The sequence below is a fragment of the Prinia subflava genome, chromosome 5 (genome assembly GCF_021018805.1).
Source record: "Prinia subflava isolate CZ2003 ecotype Zambia chromosome 5, Cam_Psub_1.2, whole genome shotgun sequence".
NCBI classification, from domain to species: domain Eukaryota; kingdom Metazoa; phylum Chordata; class Aves; order Passeriformes; family Cisticolidae; genus Prinia; species Prinia subflava.
Genome location: NC_086251.1, coordinates 34075205 through 34091968, shown reverse-complemented (window position 1 = coordinate 34091968; position 16764 = coordinate 34075205). Strand labels below are relative to the sequence as shown.

At 37.6% G+C, this 16764-nt stretch overlaps 1 protein-coding gene across 3 annotated transcripts in view; it reads right to left on the bottom strand.

The window, feature by feature from the left end:
- Positions 1–16764, bottom strand: part of DPH6 (diphthamine biosynthesis 6) — a 192737-nt gene that overhangs the window by 45102 nt on the left and 130871 nt on the right. For all 3 annotated transcript variants that reach the window (XM_063398831.1, XM_063398829.1, XM_063398832.1), the window contains exon 13: positions 14459–14701. In XM_063398831.1, coding sequence (XP_063254901.1) covers positions 14459–14701 — 243 coding nt within the window. The remainder of the gene's footprint in view (positions 1–14458; positions 14702–16764) is intronic.

Here is a 16764-nt window from a genome sequence, read left to right as displayed (position 1 = left end):
ATTCAGATAAAAACATGTTCAAAGTACTGCAGTGAATGTATCTGGACTGAGAAATGGAGACACCAAGAACATGACTGCCAGCAGGGCTGCCAGAGGGGCAAAATACCTGAAATGCAGAATTAGACAACTATTATTAATTTTAAAAATAGACATGACTCTGATTTTCCCTCCTAATTATTCCCACTGATGTGTCATGAGACAGATTCAGTCTTAACTTTTGTTTATTATAGCTGATTTAGGGAGTGGGGATTTCATTTTTTAATTTTTATTTTATATTAGAGAACTGTTTATGGTTTCAGCAAAACTCTGACACAAGTGCTTTGACACAATATGAATACCTGTATCTTTTTTCCCTAATTCAAAGGGGTCAGGAGAGGTTTTTCACTTCTGTGAAGTCCATACAAGCCTTTGGTTGTTTGCTTTACTCTTCAGAAGTAGTCATTCTACCATGTGTACTTACCAACCTGACAAACCCTCTTCCTACTGCATGCAAAGCTCAGCCTTTTCATTCTCACCCTGTGGCATAAAGTAGTTGGAACTCCTAAGGTCTGATATACTTTAGTGCAAGTACACTCACAGAGTTCAAAATGGGAATTTCTGGGTGAAATGTAATGGTCTGTGATATACAGGTCACAATAAATAATCTAATGGTGCCTTCTGGCTGTACAAGCCACTCAAGCTATGAAATCAGTTTTACCCAATACTTCTGCTCAGCCTTTCTAGCAGCACTGAAGTGCCTGAACTTTAAAATCCCACACTGAGAAGGCAACCATCTTACTCATTATGGCCTTTAACATCCCTTGCTGATAGTTTTAAATTTTTAAACAGCCCTACCTGTCGAGCTTCCTTTTATGTGTTCTCATAGTTACAGATATAATTTCGGAAGCAAAATATCTAAACACCAAGCATAATAAAAATGAAATGGGTTAAAGCTTATTAGCAGTAGGGAGCAGATGTAGCAAAATTCTGCTGGTTCCCCTACATTTCCTCCCCAGCAGGGATTTTCTGTCAAGCTGTGAGTTAGTTCTATACACTAATCCAGGCTGCTGTTGCTGCAATTGCACCTTCCCTATACCTTGCTATTGTAGTAAAAATTCACTTTGATTTTTGATTTTTTCCTTCTTAATAATAATATTTAAAGCAGTTCCTGCAGAGCTAAATGTAAATTCAAGCATGGCATGCTAGATGCTCAAAAGGGCATGAAAATGTAAAATTGATAAGAAAATAATTACATACTGAAAAGCTGGTTTATTTGCTTAAAAAACAGTAACTTTCTCTCAACGAACCAAAGGTTCCTGAGCCAAGACATAACCAGTTAATGACTGAAGTTAAGATCCTTGAAATACCTCTCAAACATACATCATTCAATATATCAGTTACAATGTGGAAAAAATGATAAGTATTTAAGGAACAAAGTTATAAATTGATAGTAATACAAACTGAAAGCAAATGAAGTCTGCCACATGAAACATGATCACAGACTGTCACTCTGAGGGTTTTTATTCCTCATGTGTAGTGTCAAAAATAAGCACTTAGGAAAAAGAATTGAACTGAAGTAAGGCTGTTCAAGACAGAAAGATTTCAGTTGAAAATCATTTGTGAGTGTGTACCCAAATGGGTAAATGGTTAATGGTCAAAAAAGTTAATGGTCAAAATCTACTTTGTGGGCATTAAGGATAACAGATTTTATGACAGAATTTGAATTTTGGATACTGATTGCAAAGACTTTTTCTTTGAAAGTCTGCTTCCTTCTGAACTTTGACAACAAGCTCTGGAACCAATTTTCAAAACAAATATCAGCTTTCACCTCACATATTCTAACTATATCATGCATTCATCTGTACATGTATAGCACCACTAGCTACTCTTGTCAAACCTGTAATTAAACTTTGTAGAATGCAAAGAAGAAAATTTTGATGCTGCAGGAGAAGAAGAAAAACAGTTTGGAAACTCTGGTGGCACTACTAAACTTCCACTAACTGTCAGGCTCTCCCTCATTGTGGTAGCCACCTTGATTAGTAATATGATATAAAGATGTGCATTCAAAAATCATTTCATAGAATTACAGAAGTTGGGATCATCTAGTTTCATACACTCTGCTATGGTCAGGGACACCTTCCACTAGACCAGGTTGCTCAGCCAGGCCTTGAAGGGACCTCTAGAGATAGAGCATCCACAATTTCCATGGAGAACCTTTGCCAGTCCCTCACCACCCTCACAGAAAAGCATTTCCTAATATCTCAACCCACTCTCTTCCAATCAGAAACCATTTCTCCTTGCCCTGGCACCACATAGTAAACAGTCTTGCCCCTGGAAGAACTTCCTGGAAGTTCTTTCGAGATACTGGAAGGCTGCAACTAGGTCACACTGGAGCCCTCTCTTTTCCTGGCTGAACAATCCCAATTCTCTCTGCCTTTCCTCCTAGGAGAGGTCCTCCATCCCTCTGATCAACTTGGCAGTCCTGCTCTGGCCTTGCTTCAATAGGTCCATGTCCCTCCTGCGCTAAGGACTCCAGAGCTGGATATGGTCCTCATGGTGAGGTCTCACCAGAGCAGAGCACAGGAGCAGAATCATCTCCTTCAACATGCTGGCCATACTTCTTCTGATGCAGCTCAGGATATGACTGGCTTTCTGGCAAACAATTTCATTTTGAATGTGGTGCCTTTTAGTACATAAATTTTTACTGGAAAATAAATTTACATTCCATCTTACATATATGAATATTTTTGAGGCAAATGTTGTTTTCAACAGACCAGTCAGTTATTTTAATTTTTTAATACAGTATGACTGCAAAACAAGGTTGGTTAAATGGCATAGCATAAGACTATTAGAACTTCAGATGCCTTTTATTTTAACTCAAGCCATTTACATTGACCAGTAATGTCCTGCATACAGTTTGGAACTTGGATTTTGCAGGACCAATTTTCTCCCAATTCAGTGTTACAGAAGTCAGACTCAGATGATGCAATTCAGGCAATTTCTTAAAATCCACTATACTGGGTTGCCAAAAAAAAAAACCCAGGAAAAAACGTCACCCCTGCTCCAGTTTTTACCATCAAGTATGAACCTATATGATATATAATACAATGTAATACTTTGGTCAGTTCAGCTCAGGTGTCTCAACTATGTCCCCTCCAAGTTCTGCCAAACCCCAGCCTTCTTGCTGGATATGGGTAAAGTGAAAGCCTTTATGCTGTGCAGGCATTGTCCAGCAGCAGCCAATATTGGTCTGCTATCAACACAGGGTTAGCCACAAATCCAAAACACAGCACTATAGAAGCTGCTGAAAACAAAATTAACTGCATCCCATCCAGACCCACTGTGAGAAAAAGTTCACAATAACCTATAATTTCTAAGCCAAATTTTAGTTAAATGTGTAGCCATTCTCAGCAGTCACTGGGATGAGCTATATGGAAAGTAAATTTGTTCTTCTGAACATGAAGACATGTCTCTCAGATTACAAATGAAATATATAATAGGATCTTAACTCACACTCCTGAATGCAGGTGACTCCATGTACAGAAGGTTAGAATGGAAGGGTTTCAGTAAATGGCCTTTAAATGACATGTATTAATATATATCCTTGTTAAAAGTCGTTACACTAAGAAAAAATACAAGTATATATTCATGGATATGGTTTAATGTGTATATATATATCTGTATGTATATATATATAGTCTATATGCATATGTATATAAGGGGAGGGAGGGATTAAAATCTGTATATGCATATGTCTCTTCCATGTAGCTCTGCAGAACATGCACAGAGAGACGATGAGACTATTCATTACTGAGTTCCTATCTGCAATTCCACACAAACACTCATTTGACGAATTACAACAATCCTTTACCAAAATCACCATCTTAATTAAAAATGGTTGACAATTAGTATTTTCTTCAGCTAACAGTTACATTATCCCCTTTTAGTCTTGCTTCTCCATTGATACATATATATATATATGAAAAAATAACTATTTTGGTCACTTACAGAAGATGGCCTCTGAATGATGTCCAAAATAAAATCAAAGTTAAATTTTAAGTGTTACCCCCTGTATTTATGGTATTACATCCAAAGGACTGATAAGAAGTGAACAGCTATTATATCAGCTGGATGCATTTTTATTTTTCATGAAGCTGAATAAAAACAGGGAGGAAGCGGAAAGTGATTATTCACTGCTAGCTGGCATGCATGTGACTGGGTATTGACCAGGGAGCACTGCTCATTTTTGCTATGCAAAAGTTTGAAGGGGTTTTAAAAATGAGATACCTCACTTTCACACTGTCTTATGGTCTTTTTTGAAAGTGAACTACAGGAAAGGATAAATTATTTTTGGGTTGATTTTAAGAATAAGAAAATTAAAGTTCTATTATTAATTTTGAACACCATGTGATATCCTTCAGAGAAGAGGACGAAGAAGAGGAAATGAAATTATTATTATGACCAGCACACAAAACCAGAGATGAGGATAATAAAGTATTGAAATTTAGTTGGATCCCTTGGATCATACAGTAAAATAGTAAAGAAGTACTTCTACTGGAAGAATGAAGATGTTTTCCTGAGTTTATTTCTTTTTTTTTCCCTTTTGGTTTTTGATAGTAGAAGATCATTAATGCATCTGAATAGAGACAAAATTCTTGCATAGTTTCAAATGGAAGAGACAACATTTTGAGCTCTAATTTTGACTGAAGCTTCACAAGGGGGGACAAGTATGAATTTTCCTAGTTAATTGTGGAGTTTGTCTTCAGTGATAATTTGGTGAATCTGCTTGAGGTGTTGAGTCCCAGTCAGCTGCCTCTCCACAGAGCCACTTGCTTGTCCCCAAGCCCCAGCAGGATGGGAGGGACAGTAGGAAGAGCAAACATGAGAGAACTAGAGGGGTGAGGTAAGGACACTTTAGCAGGCGAAGATAATAAAACTAGCAATGCAAAGGCAATCCTTCACCTCCTCCCACCATCAGACTGATGCACAGCCAGCCTCTGGAGAATAGCTGCCTTGGAAGACCACGTTCTCCAATTTTTGTTGCTGAGTATGGTGTCATATGCTGTGGGATATTCCCTTGACTGCCTCTTGCCCACACCCAGACTATTTTAGGGGTGCTGACTGGGAAAAAGCCTTGAAAGCCTTGAAAATGTGCAACATTAGCATGTTGGCTACAAATCCAAAATGCAGCATCATAAAGGCTCTTATGAAGACCCAGGAAGATCCTGTACACTATTCAATAGCAGGTTTCCTTCCTGCAACAGGAATGGTTTTCCAGGTCCTGCATAACCGCAACAAAAGAGGATATTGCCCACAGGGAAGGGCTTTCAGTACATAAGTCTGACTGAGTTTCTGAGATCTGAGTTTTCTGATTTTTACAGGGCTTACCTTGACAAGACAAATGAAAATATCCTCCCTGGAAAAGACCAAGTGTCGTGGTTGCGGAGGAGGTAAATTTTTCTAGGAAGATGTGAGCAGTCTAATCAGTGATCAGCTTTTCTGCTAGCACTTAGATTGGTCACTCGGAGGTTTAGACACGCCTCTGAGGACACAAAGAGTTAAAAGCAGGACCCCCAAGGGGGTTCGGCCTCTTTTGGGTTCCGGTTTCAGCAGTGGAAACATCTCCTCTCCCCTGCTCAGCTCTGGGCTGAGTGGGGGAGGGGGGGGAAGCCACGTGGCCGGGCTCAGGACAACCACGCGGTGGAACTAAAGTAAGCTGGGGCCCCTGGGGGAGAAGAGAATGGACAAGACTAGAACTGAGCTGCCCCATTCAAGATAGAGGGGTAGAAAACTGTAGAAGTGCCTTCTGTGTGTGCTCACTCCCCTCTTCCCCCCCAAACTCTGGGAGAGGGTGCCCAGCCACGTGGGGGTTTGCGGAGCCTGGGAGTGCCTCAGCCTGCAGCCCTGCCGAGAAGAAACTGTTAACCCTTGCTTGGCAGAAAGAAACTTTTTTTAGACATTGATTCTCATGACTGGTAGTTTTCAGAGAGAGGGAAGCGACCTGAGACCGAGATGATAAAACATGATTAGAAAGAACTCGATGGAAGAATGAGAAGAGTAGCCTTTTGAGCTAAAATTCTCTTGCATAATGTTAGCTATAGACTGAACTTAAGTCTCTTTTGAACATAAACTGCATTTTTAAGTAGATGCAGCTGCCCTTGCTTTTGCTACAGTGACTGGCACTTAGAAGAGTAGAGCGAGCAGAGAAAAGAGGGGGAAGGTGAGGTAGTGCCCTCTGCCCTCAGGGCAGACCTGCTCCTGGAACCCCGGCCCCTGGGTAAAAAGGAGAGAGCTCGGCATGCAGCATCCTTAAAAAGCCCTGTATGTAGTTTTGGCCTATGAGACAGCGGTGAGAGCGCTGGACATAGGAAAAAGAGAGTGTCACCTTAGCAGACTTCTCCGGGCGGTGCTATGGGTGACATAGAAACACATAAGGGGTAGACCCGTGTTTTCTGAGGAACAGTCTGTGGTGCGAGAGAGACTCCTCTCTCCCTTACTGAATTGAAGATTAGTTTGTTTTTTGAGTGGTGATTGTTTGATCTAAAACCCAAAAGTTAGTCTGTGAAAAGTGATGGGTGGGGAGGTAGAAACTGGGAGAAGAAATGTTCTAAGAAGTTTTTATTTCTGTCTCTGTGTGTGTTTAAGAGTATTTCTGTCCCTTTTCTTATGTAATTAATAAAGTTTTTAGTGAGTTTTTTTGTTTTCAAGATTTAAGCCTGCTCTGCTCTGTTCCTGATCACATCCCACAAGAGTTGTTAGAGAAAAAACATATATTCATAGGTGCATTAACATCTAGCCAGTGCCTAACCCATGACACCAAGATATAGAGTAGTTACTCAGTACTGAATATCAAACTACTTGTTGGAAGCAGTAACTTGGAAGAGATGTTTGTGGTCTGAGATTAACCTGCTACAGTTTTAGGAAGGATGAGTTGTTAATAAGGTTTTATGTAGGCTGAGGTGGTAAAATGGCTCTTCTTTCAGTCCTGATCAGCAGGACCACCTCATCCAAAGGAGAACAAAAAAACCTTTGAAGGTGATGAAATTCTGAAATTCCACCCTTCATTGTGGGAATTTAAAGTGTCCTACATGTAATTTGGACTACAGTTTAATAGGGAAGTTTCCTGAAACTTGGACCTCGGTCACTCTTCAACCAAAACTGCATTCGTCCCTCTGTAATGAGACAGTGACACCAGGTACTCACTTCAGGGATGGAACTGTTGATGGCTTTCACAGTCATCACACATCAGACTTGTGACCAGAGGTCCTGGCCTAAGCGAACAGTGGATGCATAGATGCACTCTTGCTTAGCACAAAAGTGACAGACTCAAAACAGAATTAATGTTTGCAGCAAAGGAGATGAAGAATCACTCAAAACCAGTCTTATAAGGGAACTGCTGCAGGGGAAGATCAGTCAGCCTGGATGAACTAGGCTGTTTACCACCCTGAATAACTTGACATGCATTTCTTCACTCTGTCTACCTGAAAAACAACATTCAAATGCATGGATATATTACCTGTAAATGGCAAATAAGCTAGTGTAAATCAGTTCATGGAAATCACAGATTTATGCTGACTTATACCAGTTGAGGATTTGACTGTATCTGTAGATATCTCCACAAACAATCACAGAAGAAATGCTCTCATTTCTTATTTTCTAGTGTTCATATTTTTTTCGTCTATATTGTAGATGTTAAATCAATGCATGCTCTTTAGACTATTATGCAGTCATATGATTTTTATACACATATATTCCATTTCTAAAAATAGCTTTAGATAAAGTCATGTTCTTTTAGTTGACTGGACTAATTCTTAAGCATTACTAAAGCTCTGCTAATGTTACAAATAGAATATCATAATCTTCTTTTAAGAAAAAGTTCAAGTGGCAAACCTTTCACCTCCCATTGTTGCCCAGTATCAAACGGCAAATTATTTCCAAGGACCTCCGGATTTCCACTGTCTGCATTTGACCTGTGTTAAATACTCTCATTACAGCTGCTTCCAGTGACTAGAAAAGCTTTGCCTAATCTGAACACTGGGGAAATGAAATACACTAAGCACGAGATGAAAGACACACTAGCACTGCGCAATTTAATGGACTGTGTATTCTGAACATGGGCCATAAAAGAAGCCTGGGTTTATATATCAAACTGTGGAACATTCAAAATAGCATCTAGTAGCAAAATAGATGTTATAAACCTGATGAGACAAAAAAGGGGAAACACAAACATGCATATTCTTCCTGTTGAATTTTTGATAGGTATAGGTACCGGCTGTCAGTAAGGGTTTTCAAAAATTTTAATTTTTCTTCTGGTGATATTACAAATCATATTCATGATTTGTAATCATTATGTGAGATATGTGAGATTTTACTACAATCTAAATGTAGCAGTGTTCTAATCTACCATTTTACCTTTATAACACTTGTTTAATCCTACAACTCATATCTTGACTATTTTGTTCAAGAAACTGGTAAAAGGAGACCAACTGAATTAATATTACCTAATGTATTATCTACAGGATACAGAATTTACAACAATTTTTGGAAATCTAACAATTGCAATAAATAAAGATATTAACCATTACATACAATAAATTAGACAAAAAAGTGTACCTGAATATTACTGGCCTAGAAACATCTGTTCAGGACAGTGAAAAAATATGTATCTTCTCACAGGAATCTGTTTTTTTAATACTCCATTTTAAGTTTTATAGTAATTTTCTTTATAGGTAAAAGAGGATCTTAAACCTTTGTCCAATCCTTTGCAGCAGGAAAAATCTTCAACTTCCACTATTTGAGCGTAAGCTACTTCTGTTGTACTTAGGATAAAGTGTTAGAGAATGCATGAATTTTATTTAAATTCATGACAGTCTGTATACTTCAAATAGCACAGGAATGTCTGAACAATGCACAGACTGCTACAGACTGCTACAATGCAACATCATGCTGTTACAGATGCGTGATGCCATTCTAAATGACTGCCATGAAAACACACTAATTACTCCAGGAAACAACTGCATGTAGCTAGACAGATTCTTGTTCAAGATTTAACTTGTTTGTAACTTGGGACTTGTACATTATTTGTAAGGCAGGGTGGAAAGATACAGGAAAGGACCAATGGTATTTATGGGAGTGTCAAAGAAAGTACGATGCAGGGGCTCCCAGGAAGGGGCCCAGTGCCCTGGATGACTGATCTTAGATATCTTTAAAAAATCCTAGTTTGGGTATACTTACATCTTTTGACAGCTAAACAGTTTTAAAATCTGGTCCAAAAGGTTTTAATTTAGATTTTAGAATTTGGCATCAAGTTACCCGAGTGCTGAAATAAGTGTGGAACCCATTCACAATATATATCAGATAAAACACTGTGAATCTTTTTTCCATCACTTCTGCATTACACACTATTAAGACACACATTGTCAACAACCTGACTGGCATTCCTGACAGAATGAAAGTCAACTGCAGCACTCTTTGCTGGATTTGAAACAATCATGGGATCACAGCCACTCATCCTGAATTCTTACCATAAAAAAAAAAAAAAAAGAAAGTTTCTGCCAGAAGAAGATGGGCTGGTGAACTTTTAAAGTTAGCAGTATGTTTGCTCAGAAAATTATTGGTGGAAGAGTACAAGACAACTAAAATAAATGAAACTAATTTTTAGCATTCAGACATTTTTATAAACAAATTTATTTGAAAAGCAGCAAATGGCCTCAAAATTATTCTGCTAGGAAGTTAATGTGCTCTTATGTCACAGAAATAATTAATTCACAGTGCTTTTCCATGGAATACACAATTAAATAGCAACAGTCTAAATGAGTATTTATTACACAGTTTATCAGAAATGATACATTTTATTAACCTAGCTATACCAAGTGTTGCCAGGGATTAGCAAGATGTAAAAAAAAGAAAATGCAGCAGTTAAGCAAGCTGGAATGCCTGAAATCTTGAGAAAGCACAGCACGTTTCTTCTTTGTATTGGTGAGGATAACGAAAGAAAGCAAAAAGCAAGCATTCAGAAGTAGGAAAAAAGTGTAATCATGATCTTGCCCATCACAGCTAGCCCAGGGGAATCTGTTGCATAGGCAGAAGTACAATCCACCACTTGAAACAGTCTACCAAAATACTACAGGGATGTCTCAACACGGAAAGCCCATGGGTAGGGGAAGGAGAAGTTAGGGTGTAGACTCAGCTCCCAACTAAATATATTGGGAGTACTGTCTAAATGGTACAACTCGAGCCCTGCTGAATAAAGTGCATTCACAAAGTAAATTAATAAAATTTTTTCAGGCACAGTCACTGTTATATCATTATACAATAATTATTTGGAATATTTCCATCTATCAATAATGCCATCTGTCCCACCCAATACAAATGGACTACAACCCATCTGGCTTATTTTTTCCTATTGATTACTCTGCTGAATGAGTTAGCAAAACCGCTTATAAAATCATCATATTACATGACACTGTCATTAAAAGATGTGAAGTAAAGAAAAACACAAGATGAGACTTAATTGGAAAACTGTCAGTTCTTCTTCCAGAAAGTTTTAGCAATGCTATAGGCTTATTTCTATTTTTTTTTTTTTTTGGCTACTTAAAAAAAGCACCAAGAAGATACAAAGCCCAAAAACCCCCTAAATGCTAACTGCTAGATTAGACCTAAACTGTTCTAGCACACAACTGCTACTAGGTATGCTATAGAAGGTCCCTCAATTTATCTCCTCAAGATTACTGAAATGTCCCTAAGTATGCCTGGCAATCACAAAGAACTGTGGAAAAAATGTAACTTAAAAATAGGGTGGAAGAAAGCTGATGATGGCTGGCACTTGTATTTGTTAATTCCAAGAAGTCTTTCTAGGTTTTGAGTTTGATTATTTGTTTGCATAATTGTCTTTATGCTATTTTTGCAGCCTCTGGTTTTTTTTTCTTTTGATTTTAACCATTGCTTCCCTTAAGTATATAAGTATATTTGAATTTCTCCAGCTAGAAAAATGCAGTTTTATACACCTACAGAAACAAATGCTAACTTCAGCTCCTTCACTCTAGATCTCAGTTTTACAATACCTTTTTAATTTTAACAAAGGAAATTTCTCTTGTGTACATTCAAAGTGTGAATCCAAAGATCCTTAGCCCAGTGATTTAGGTGGTGTTCTTTTGAGTGAGCCCTTGGTGGGGCTGCTTTCTTATCCTTCCCTTGCCACTGCTCTTTTCCTTTCTCCAGCAACCTTACATGCCTGCACCAGATTTCTGTTTCCTCTGTCACCCCGAATGGCTTTTCCAGTGACGCTGGGACTCAAAGGGACACATGAATGAAGAAGAGAGAAGAACAGGGGCTGGATTCCAGCTCTAAGGACACAACCCTTGATGACTGTGGGTAACTGGAGCTCAGGGAGGCTCAGGGGGTTACACTGTAGGGTTGAGGCTGCAGGAATGATGCTTGGAGCACAGATATTGAGCTGCCATAAGGAGTGAGGGAAATTGGGATGACAGAGTAGAAAGGAGTTGTGTAAGAAGGAGGGAATGATGCTTGAATAAGGAAGGGACCAGAGGCTGGGTGACTGAAACAATTTAGAAGTTGCTAGGGGGTCCAGCCTGCTTACTGTTACTGTTTGCTCCCTCTTCTACAGTCCCCTCCCATCCTCATTAGAACCACTTCTCTGTTAATAATATATGAAATATTTTCTCTGGAAAAAATTAGATTATTCTGAAATATACTTTTTTATATCTAAATTAAAAAAAAATTAAAAATAATTGATCTTTCTCTTTGTAACTCAAGAAGTTCCTAAAAGACAATTGTCACTAGCAATATTATAAGAAGTCTTCTAAAGTCCAGCTAACTGTGTCTGACCCTGTGGCCTTATCTCAAATGAAGCTTTGAGCAATTGCATGTCCACATCCAGCTCTTAGAAGTAAATCTTTTGTGCTATATAAACATATCTAGAAAACAATTCTCAAACTTCTTTATATTATGTGCTGTCAGGTCCAATTTATTGGTGTCCTAAACAATTTATATAATCCTTTTTGTGCTTTACTTACTACTGCCATCAAACATGGAGAAGGATTCAAGGGAAGTTGCTGAACAATATTATTTATGTAGAAGATAATTACCAGGTATCACCACATGACAGAATGCTATATTTCTCATGCTCTAAAGAAAAACACCTTTGGCAGTTCTGATGCATATGATTTAGACACAATTTTAAATACAATTATCTTAATATACCATTGCTTTCCTACTAAATACAGAACATTCAATGAACAGAAATACAGAGTCTAAATCCCATCTTTAAACATAATTAATTCTATGTTTTATGATGTACAGATTATAAAAAATGCGTTCTGAGCTGAACTGTTTTATTTGCACAAACTCTTTTTTTCATAGATGACAGAAGGAAAACAATTTCAACTGAGAAACCATTTGTTCTTATTAAGTAATCTGTAGGTTGTTAAGTGGTTCAGGCTTTTGGCCACTTCTTAAATAAAGTTAAGGATAATAACATACTTTTGGTCTGGCTGACTTGGTTTACTTGGCGAAAACAGACCATTATGTCATGTCATGGTATCCAACAGAACTCTCTGTAGTAGCACTGGGATACCAAAACCTGAACAAAACCGCACAGATAAGGCATATGCCTTCAGAGTAAGGCCACCACACTCTGTCTTCTACAGAAAGGCCACATCTTACAGGATCTGGAAGGCTGCTCTGAAGTATAAACTGCATTACTTGTTTTCACTGATACCATGGCATAGCTGAGGTGGAAGTACAACTGAAGAACAATTTATCATTTTTCAATACAGAATCTCTATTTTCATTAACAGAACAACTGTATTTTCAGGGCAGAGTAATTCCCTCCTCTAGTTCCTTGTAATAGAAATATTTGTAAGTATTTTTCTCTGCTTTATGTTGTACATAAATCTCTACTAATCAAAAAATATGCATATCCTGAGGAAAAAATTTAATTCCTCTGTCTGAACCTCCTATTGACAAAATTATAGAAATAAGAACATGCAGCTGCTAATAACATTTCAATCCCATTCATTTTTTTTTTTTTCAAAAGCATTTTTAGAAGGTGTTGTGGCACACATTATCTATTCTTTTTTCTTTCTGATACTGTCATTACTGAATTATGATCTGATAAACACAGCATAAGACTTATGAACATTCTTCAGGATTGCCTGATTGCAGGATGTTTTTCCTAAAGATTCCTGAAAACTGTCAGGCAGCTATTACTTCACAGGAGTACATGTAGGCAACAATCCATTTTTAAGCTATGGCTTGAACAATCAAAAAAATGACATGGAACAGATATTAGTGATAGCTCAAAAGTAAGCAACTTCAGTGTTTTTCAGGTAGCTAAAAAAAATTAAAAAAGCAAGTACTGCCTAGTCATCTTAGTAAGTGGAAGAAATAAAAGACTGATAAAGAGTAGCTGGTATGCATAGTAATTATGGAAGACCTAAAAGACTGTACATGGATAAGTTTCAAAGAACTGGCAAACACCACCAATCTGTCTTCCAATCTTATATATTGCAAATCAGAAAGCAGAGAGGGTTTGTGGCCATGGTATGTTACTAACTGGTCACAGAACAAAAATCGGTATTTAATTAAGAAAAACTAATTGAATTCAGTTTCAATATTGGATCTGAACCTGGTCTTGGAGGAGTAATAAACACTATTTAGGAGAGTTTTTTTGTTAGTAAATCAAGTTGAGATGCATAAGCATGTAAGTGAAGTCTATATCTTTACTCAGAAAGACACTTGCCCAGTGCAGAGAACATAATTATTAGGCTATAATACAGCAATTATGTGTTTGGTTTTTATGCATTTGGGAAGAAGTAACATTTTATTTACAAGATTTGTGGTCACTATCTTTCAGTGCTGCCTGGATGTTCCATGGCTATTTTAAGAAAAGGGGCACATGCAAATCAGGAATTATTATGGCATCATTATAAATCACTGTCCAAATTTTATGCTGTTAATCAAGGGTTAACCAATAGACAGGCATGTCCAGATGTGGTCTGAGAAGTCCAGCTGAACATAAAGCAATAATGAGCAGTAAATTGCTAAAATCAGTTATCATAACAATATTGTTTGTAAGCAAGTCGGGAAAAAACCCTAAACAGAACAACTGACAAAACGTTGAAGTAAAATGCCCATTTCTCATTATGCAAAAATATATAGACAGAAGTAATTCAAATGAGGAATTGTTCACATTTTTGTTAGAGAAATTTGCTGTTCTTTAAGAGTTCTTTAACACAATGCTTTGGGGAATTATGACAAAGTAGTGGTGAATATAACTTTCTATTAAGCAGTTTTCTTTCTCAATTGTGCACAACCACTTATGAGCCAGAACATAACAGCTCAATCAAAACTTTACCTGAACCCCTCTGAAATGTACTGCAAAAATTCTGATGTTACTGCAAGACTCAGAGAGGAAAAAAAGACAACCCAGGAAGAAGAAAATGGATACGGCAGCTACCTTTTTGCATTCTCTCAATTTCTTCTGCCAGATGGAGCGGGCAATAGGAATGCTCTTGCTGTCGGTTACGTAGCAGCTGGCTGTGATGACGTGGAGGAGAGCAGTCCTCTGGCTCATGGCTTGGAGAACTCGCCCAACGTGACGGAGGGAAACGCTGGCCTCTGCGCGTACGCCACCGCCAACAAGCTGCATCGTGCAGGGTACCAGAGCAATCTGTCCAGCACAGTAGAGAACATCACCAACCTAGGAGACAGTCACATCAAGTACATAAGACTCTGAGAGTTTACTGAAGACAAGGGGAGCACCTTTCTCTCTTCCAGCCAGTTTCATTCAATAGTGCTGTTCTTTGCCATCACTTGTTTCAAACAGAGCAAATATGCCAGTCTAAAGATAATGCATGGATGTATGTCAGCTCAAAACAATAATCTGATGTGGAGTGTTACAGCTGCTGGATCACACTGATGCCCAACATGGTTGAATATGCTCTTGTTTTCTTTTCTTTCGAGTGATGATGCACATCATCTTTGGCTCAGTGCTATTTTTAAAATCTTCTATGTCTTAAGCTTTGTTTTATGTAAAACTATGTAAGAAAGTACATATCTGTAACATCTTTAGTAAACTAATTTAAAAATACTGTAAAAATATACTAGGATATTAGAACACCCAAATGCCTGTGTATGAACAAAAAGTGATGATATTCCACCAGGAGGTAAAAGCAAATTGCAATTTGAAAATAAAATGCTGAAGAATGCTACTTGAACAAAGAGATGGGTCACCTTTTGAAAATGGACTTTAATGGTGGCCAGATTTACTACTGCAATGCAGTTTCTTTGGGCTTGTTTTCCAAAATCTTCCTAGCAACACTCTGAAGACCTACTTTTTTTAACAGCAGCCAGCAAAAGAAACATTTATTCTTATTATTCAGACATCTCAAAGATTTTTTTTATAAAATCTCAATGTAAATATCAAAACTTTTCATCATTTTATGCTGCACTTCTCTAGAACGTCTGTGCATTTCCTAATCAGTGAAACAGTAAATTTTATTCACTATCAAAAGAAAACTAAGTATAGAAGTGGGAAGTAAGGTGGGCGTAAGCAGCTTTGAAGTCAGCACAGGAAGAATTTTGGTAGGAGTAAAGACAGAGAAAATTGTGTAAGGAATCTTTCGGAAGAATTTTGCAGAACTTACTGTATAAACTGTAAAAATTCCTCAGAATTAAGAATAATTAAAAAAGAAATCTGTGTCCTAGAAGACATGGCAATCAAACCATGTGACAGACCCATATGCATCTCCAAATCTGTCCTCGTAACTGTCTGTGTCTCACAAAAGACTCACACATGTAACTATTGGAAGAGTATCTTATACAATTTGGCATACAAGTTCTATGATTAGCAGCTGAAGAGGGGGAGGAGGCAGAGGAAACAATATATCAACTGCCACACATCAACTATTTAAATGGTTTAAAATACCTGAAATATTGTTTGATAATGCTATATATAATCTTGAATTTGGGAAAAATATATTAAAGCAATATTTTGGTTTATAGGAACAAATGGTCTTTCTTTTTTTTTTACAGCGCTATTTTAAAATATGTGCCACTGAACAAGGGAGTCCAGCCAGCTACCAAGTGGCATACTGACAAGATGAGAAACAAATTCAGAAAGACATGATTCAGAGGGGCACAGGTTTGTCTTTAAAGCAAACTATTCATTTTCACCTCTGCAAAGTAAAATCCATGCATTAGTCAAAAACTCTAATGCAGGTAGCTTACACTTCTACAGAAAAAAAAAAATCACACTGACTGTATTTCTTCCTTTTTTCCCCTGCTGAGCTGCTGGTTTTCCATGCATCACCCATGTTAATTATTAGGTAGACAGAAGAGCTGTTCAACCAGTTCACTTCCCCTATTCTTGAACAGATTGTTTGAGACATAATATGAATACTAATTAACGATAAAATATCTGTCAGTGTTTTGAAATACAGACCAAGATAGCACTTTCTTAAAGTATCCTGGACAGTTCTGATACAATTAGCCCCACTGGTCATAAGCAAGGTCATAAAAAAATCTCTGAAGGGTTTGAGCAAAATTGGCACCACTTTTGGCTAAGATTCAGTGGGAATTTTGCAGAGTTTTTTAAAAACCAATTGAAAAAAATCCCTCTGTTCCTAACATACTTGTTTGTATCTTAAGAGGCAATTAATAGAAAAACAATGTTCCCAACAAGCCACCATGTTATAGAAGGGAGGATACAAGGGGAAAAGAGGGGAAAAGGATAAAAAAATGGCCACAGATTCGCAGCAACTG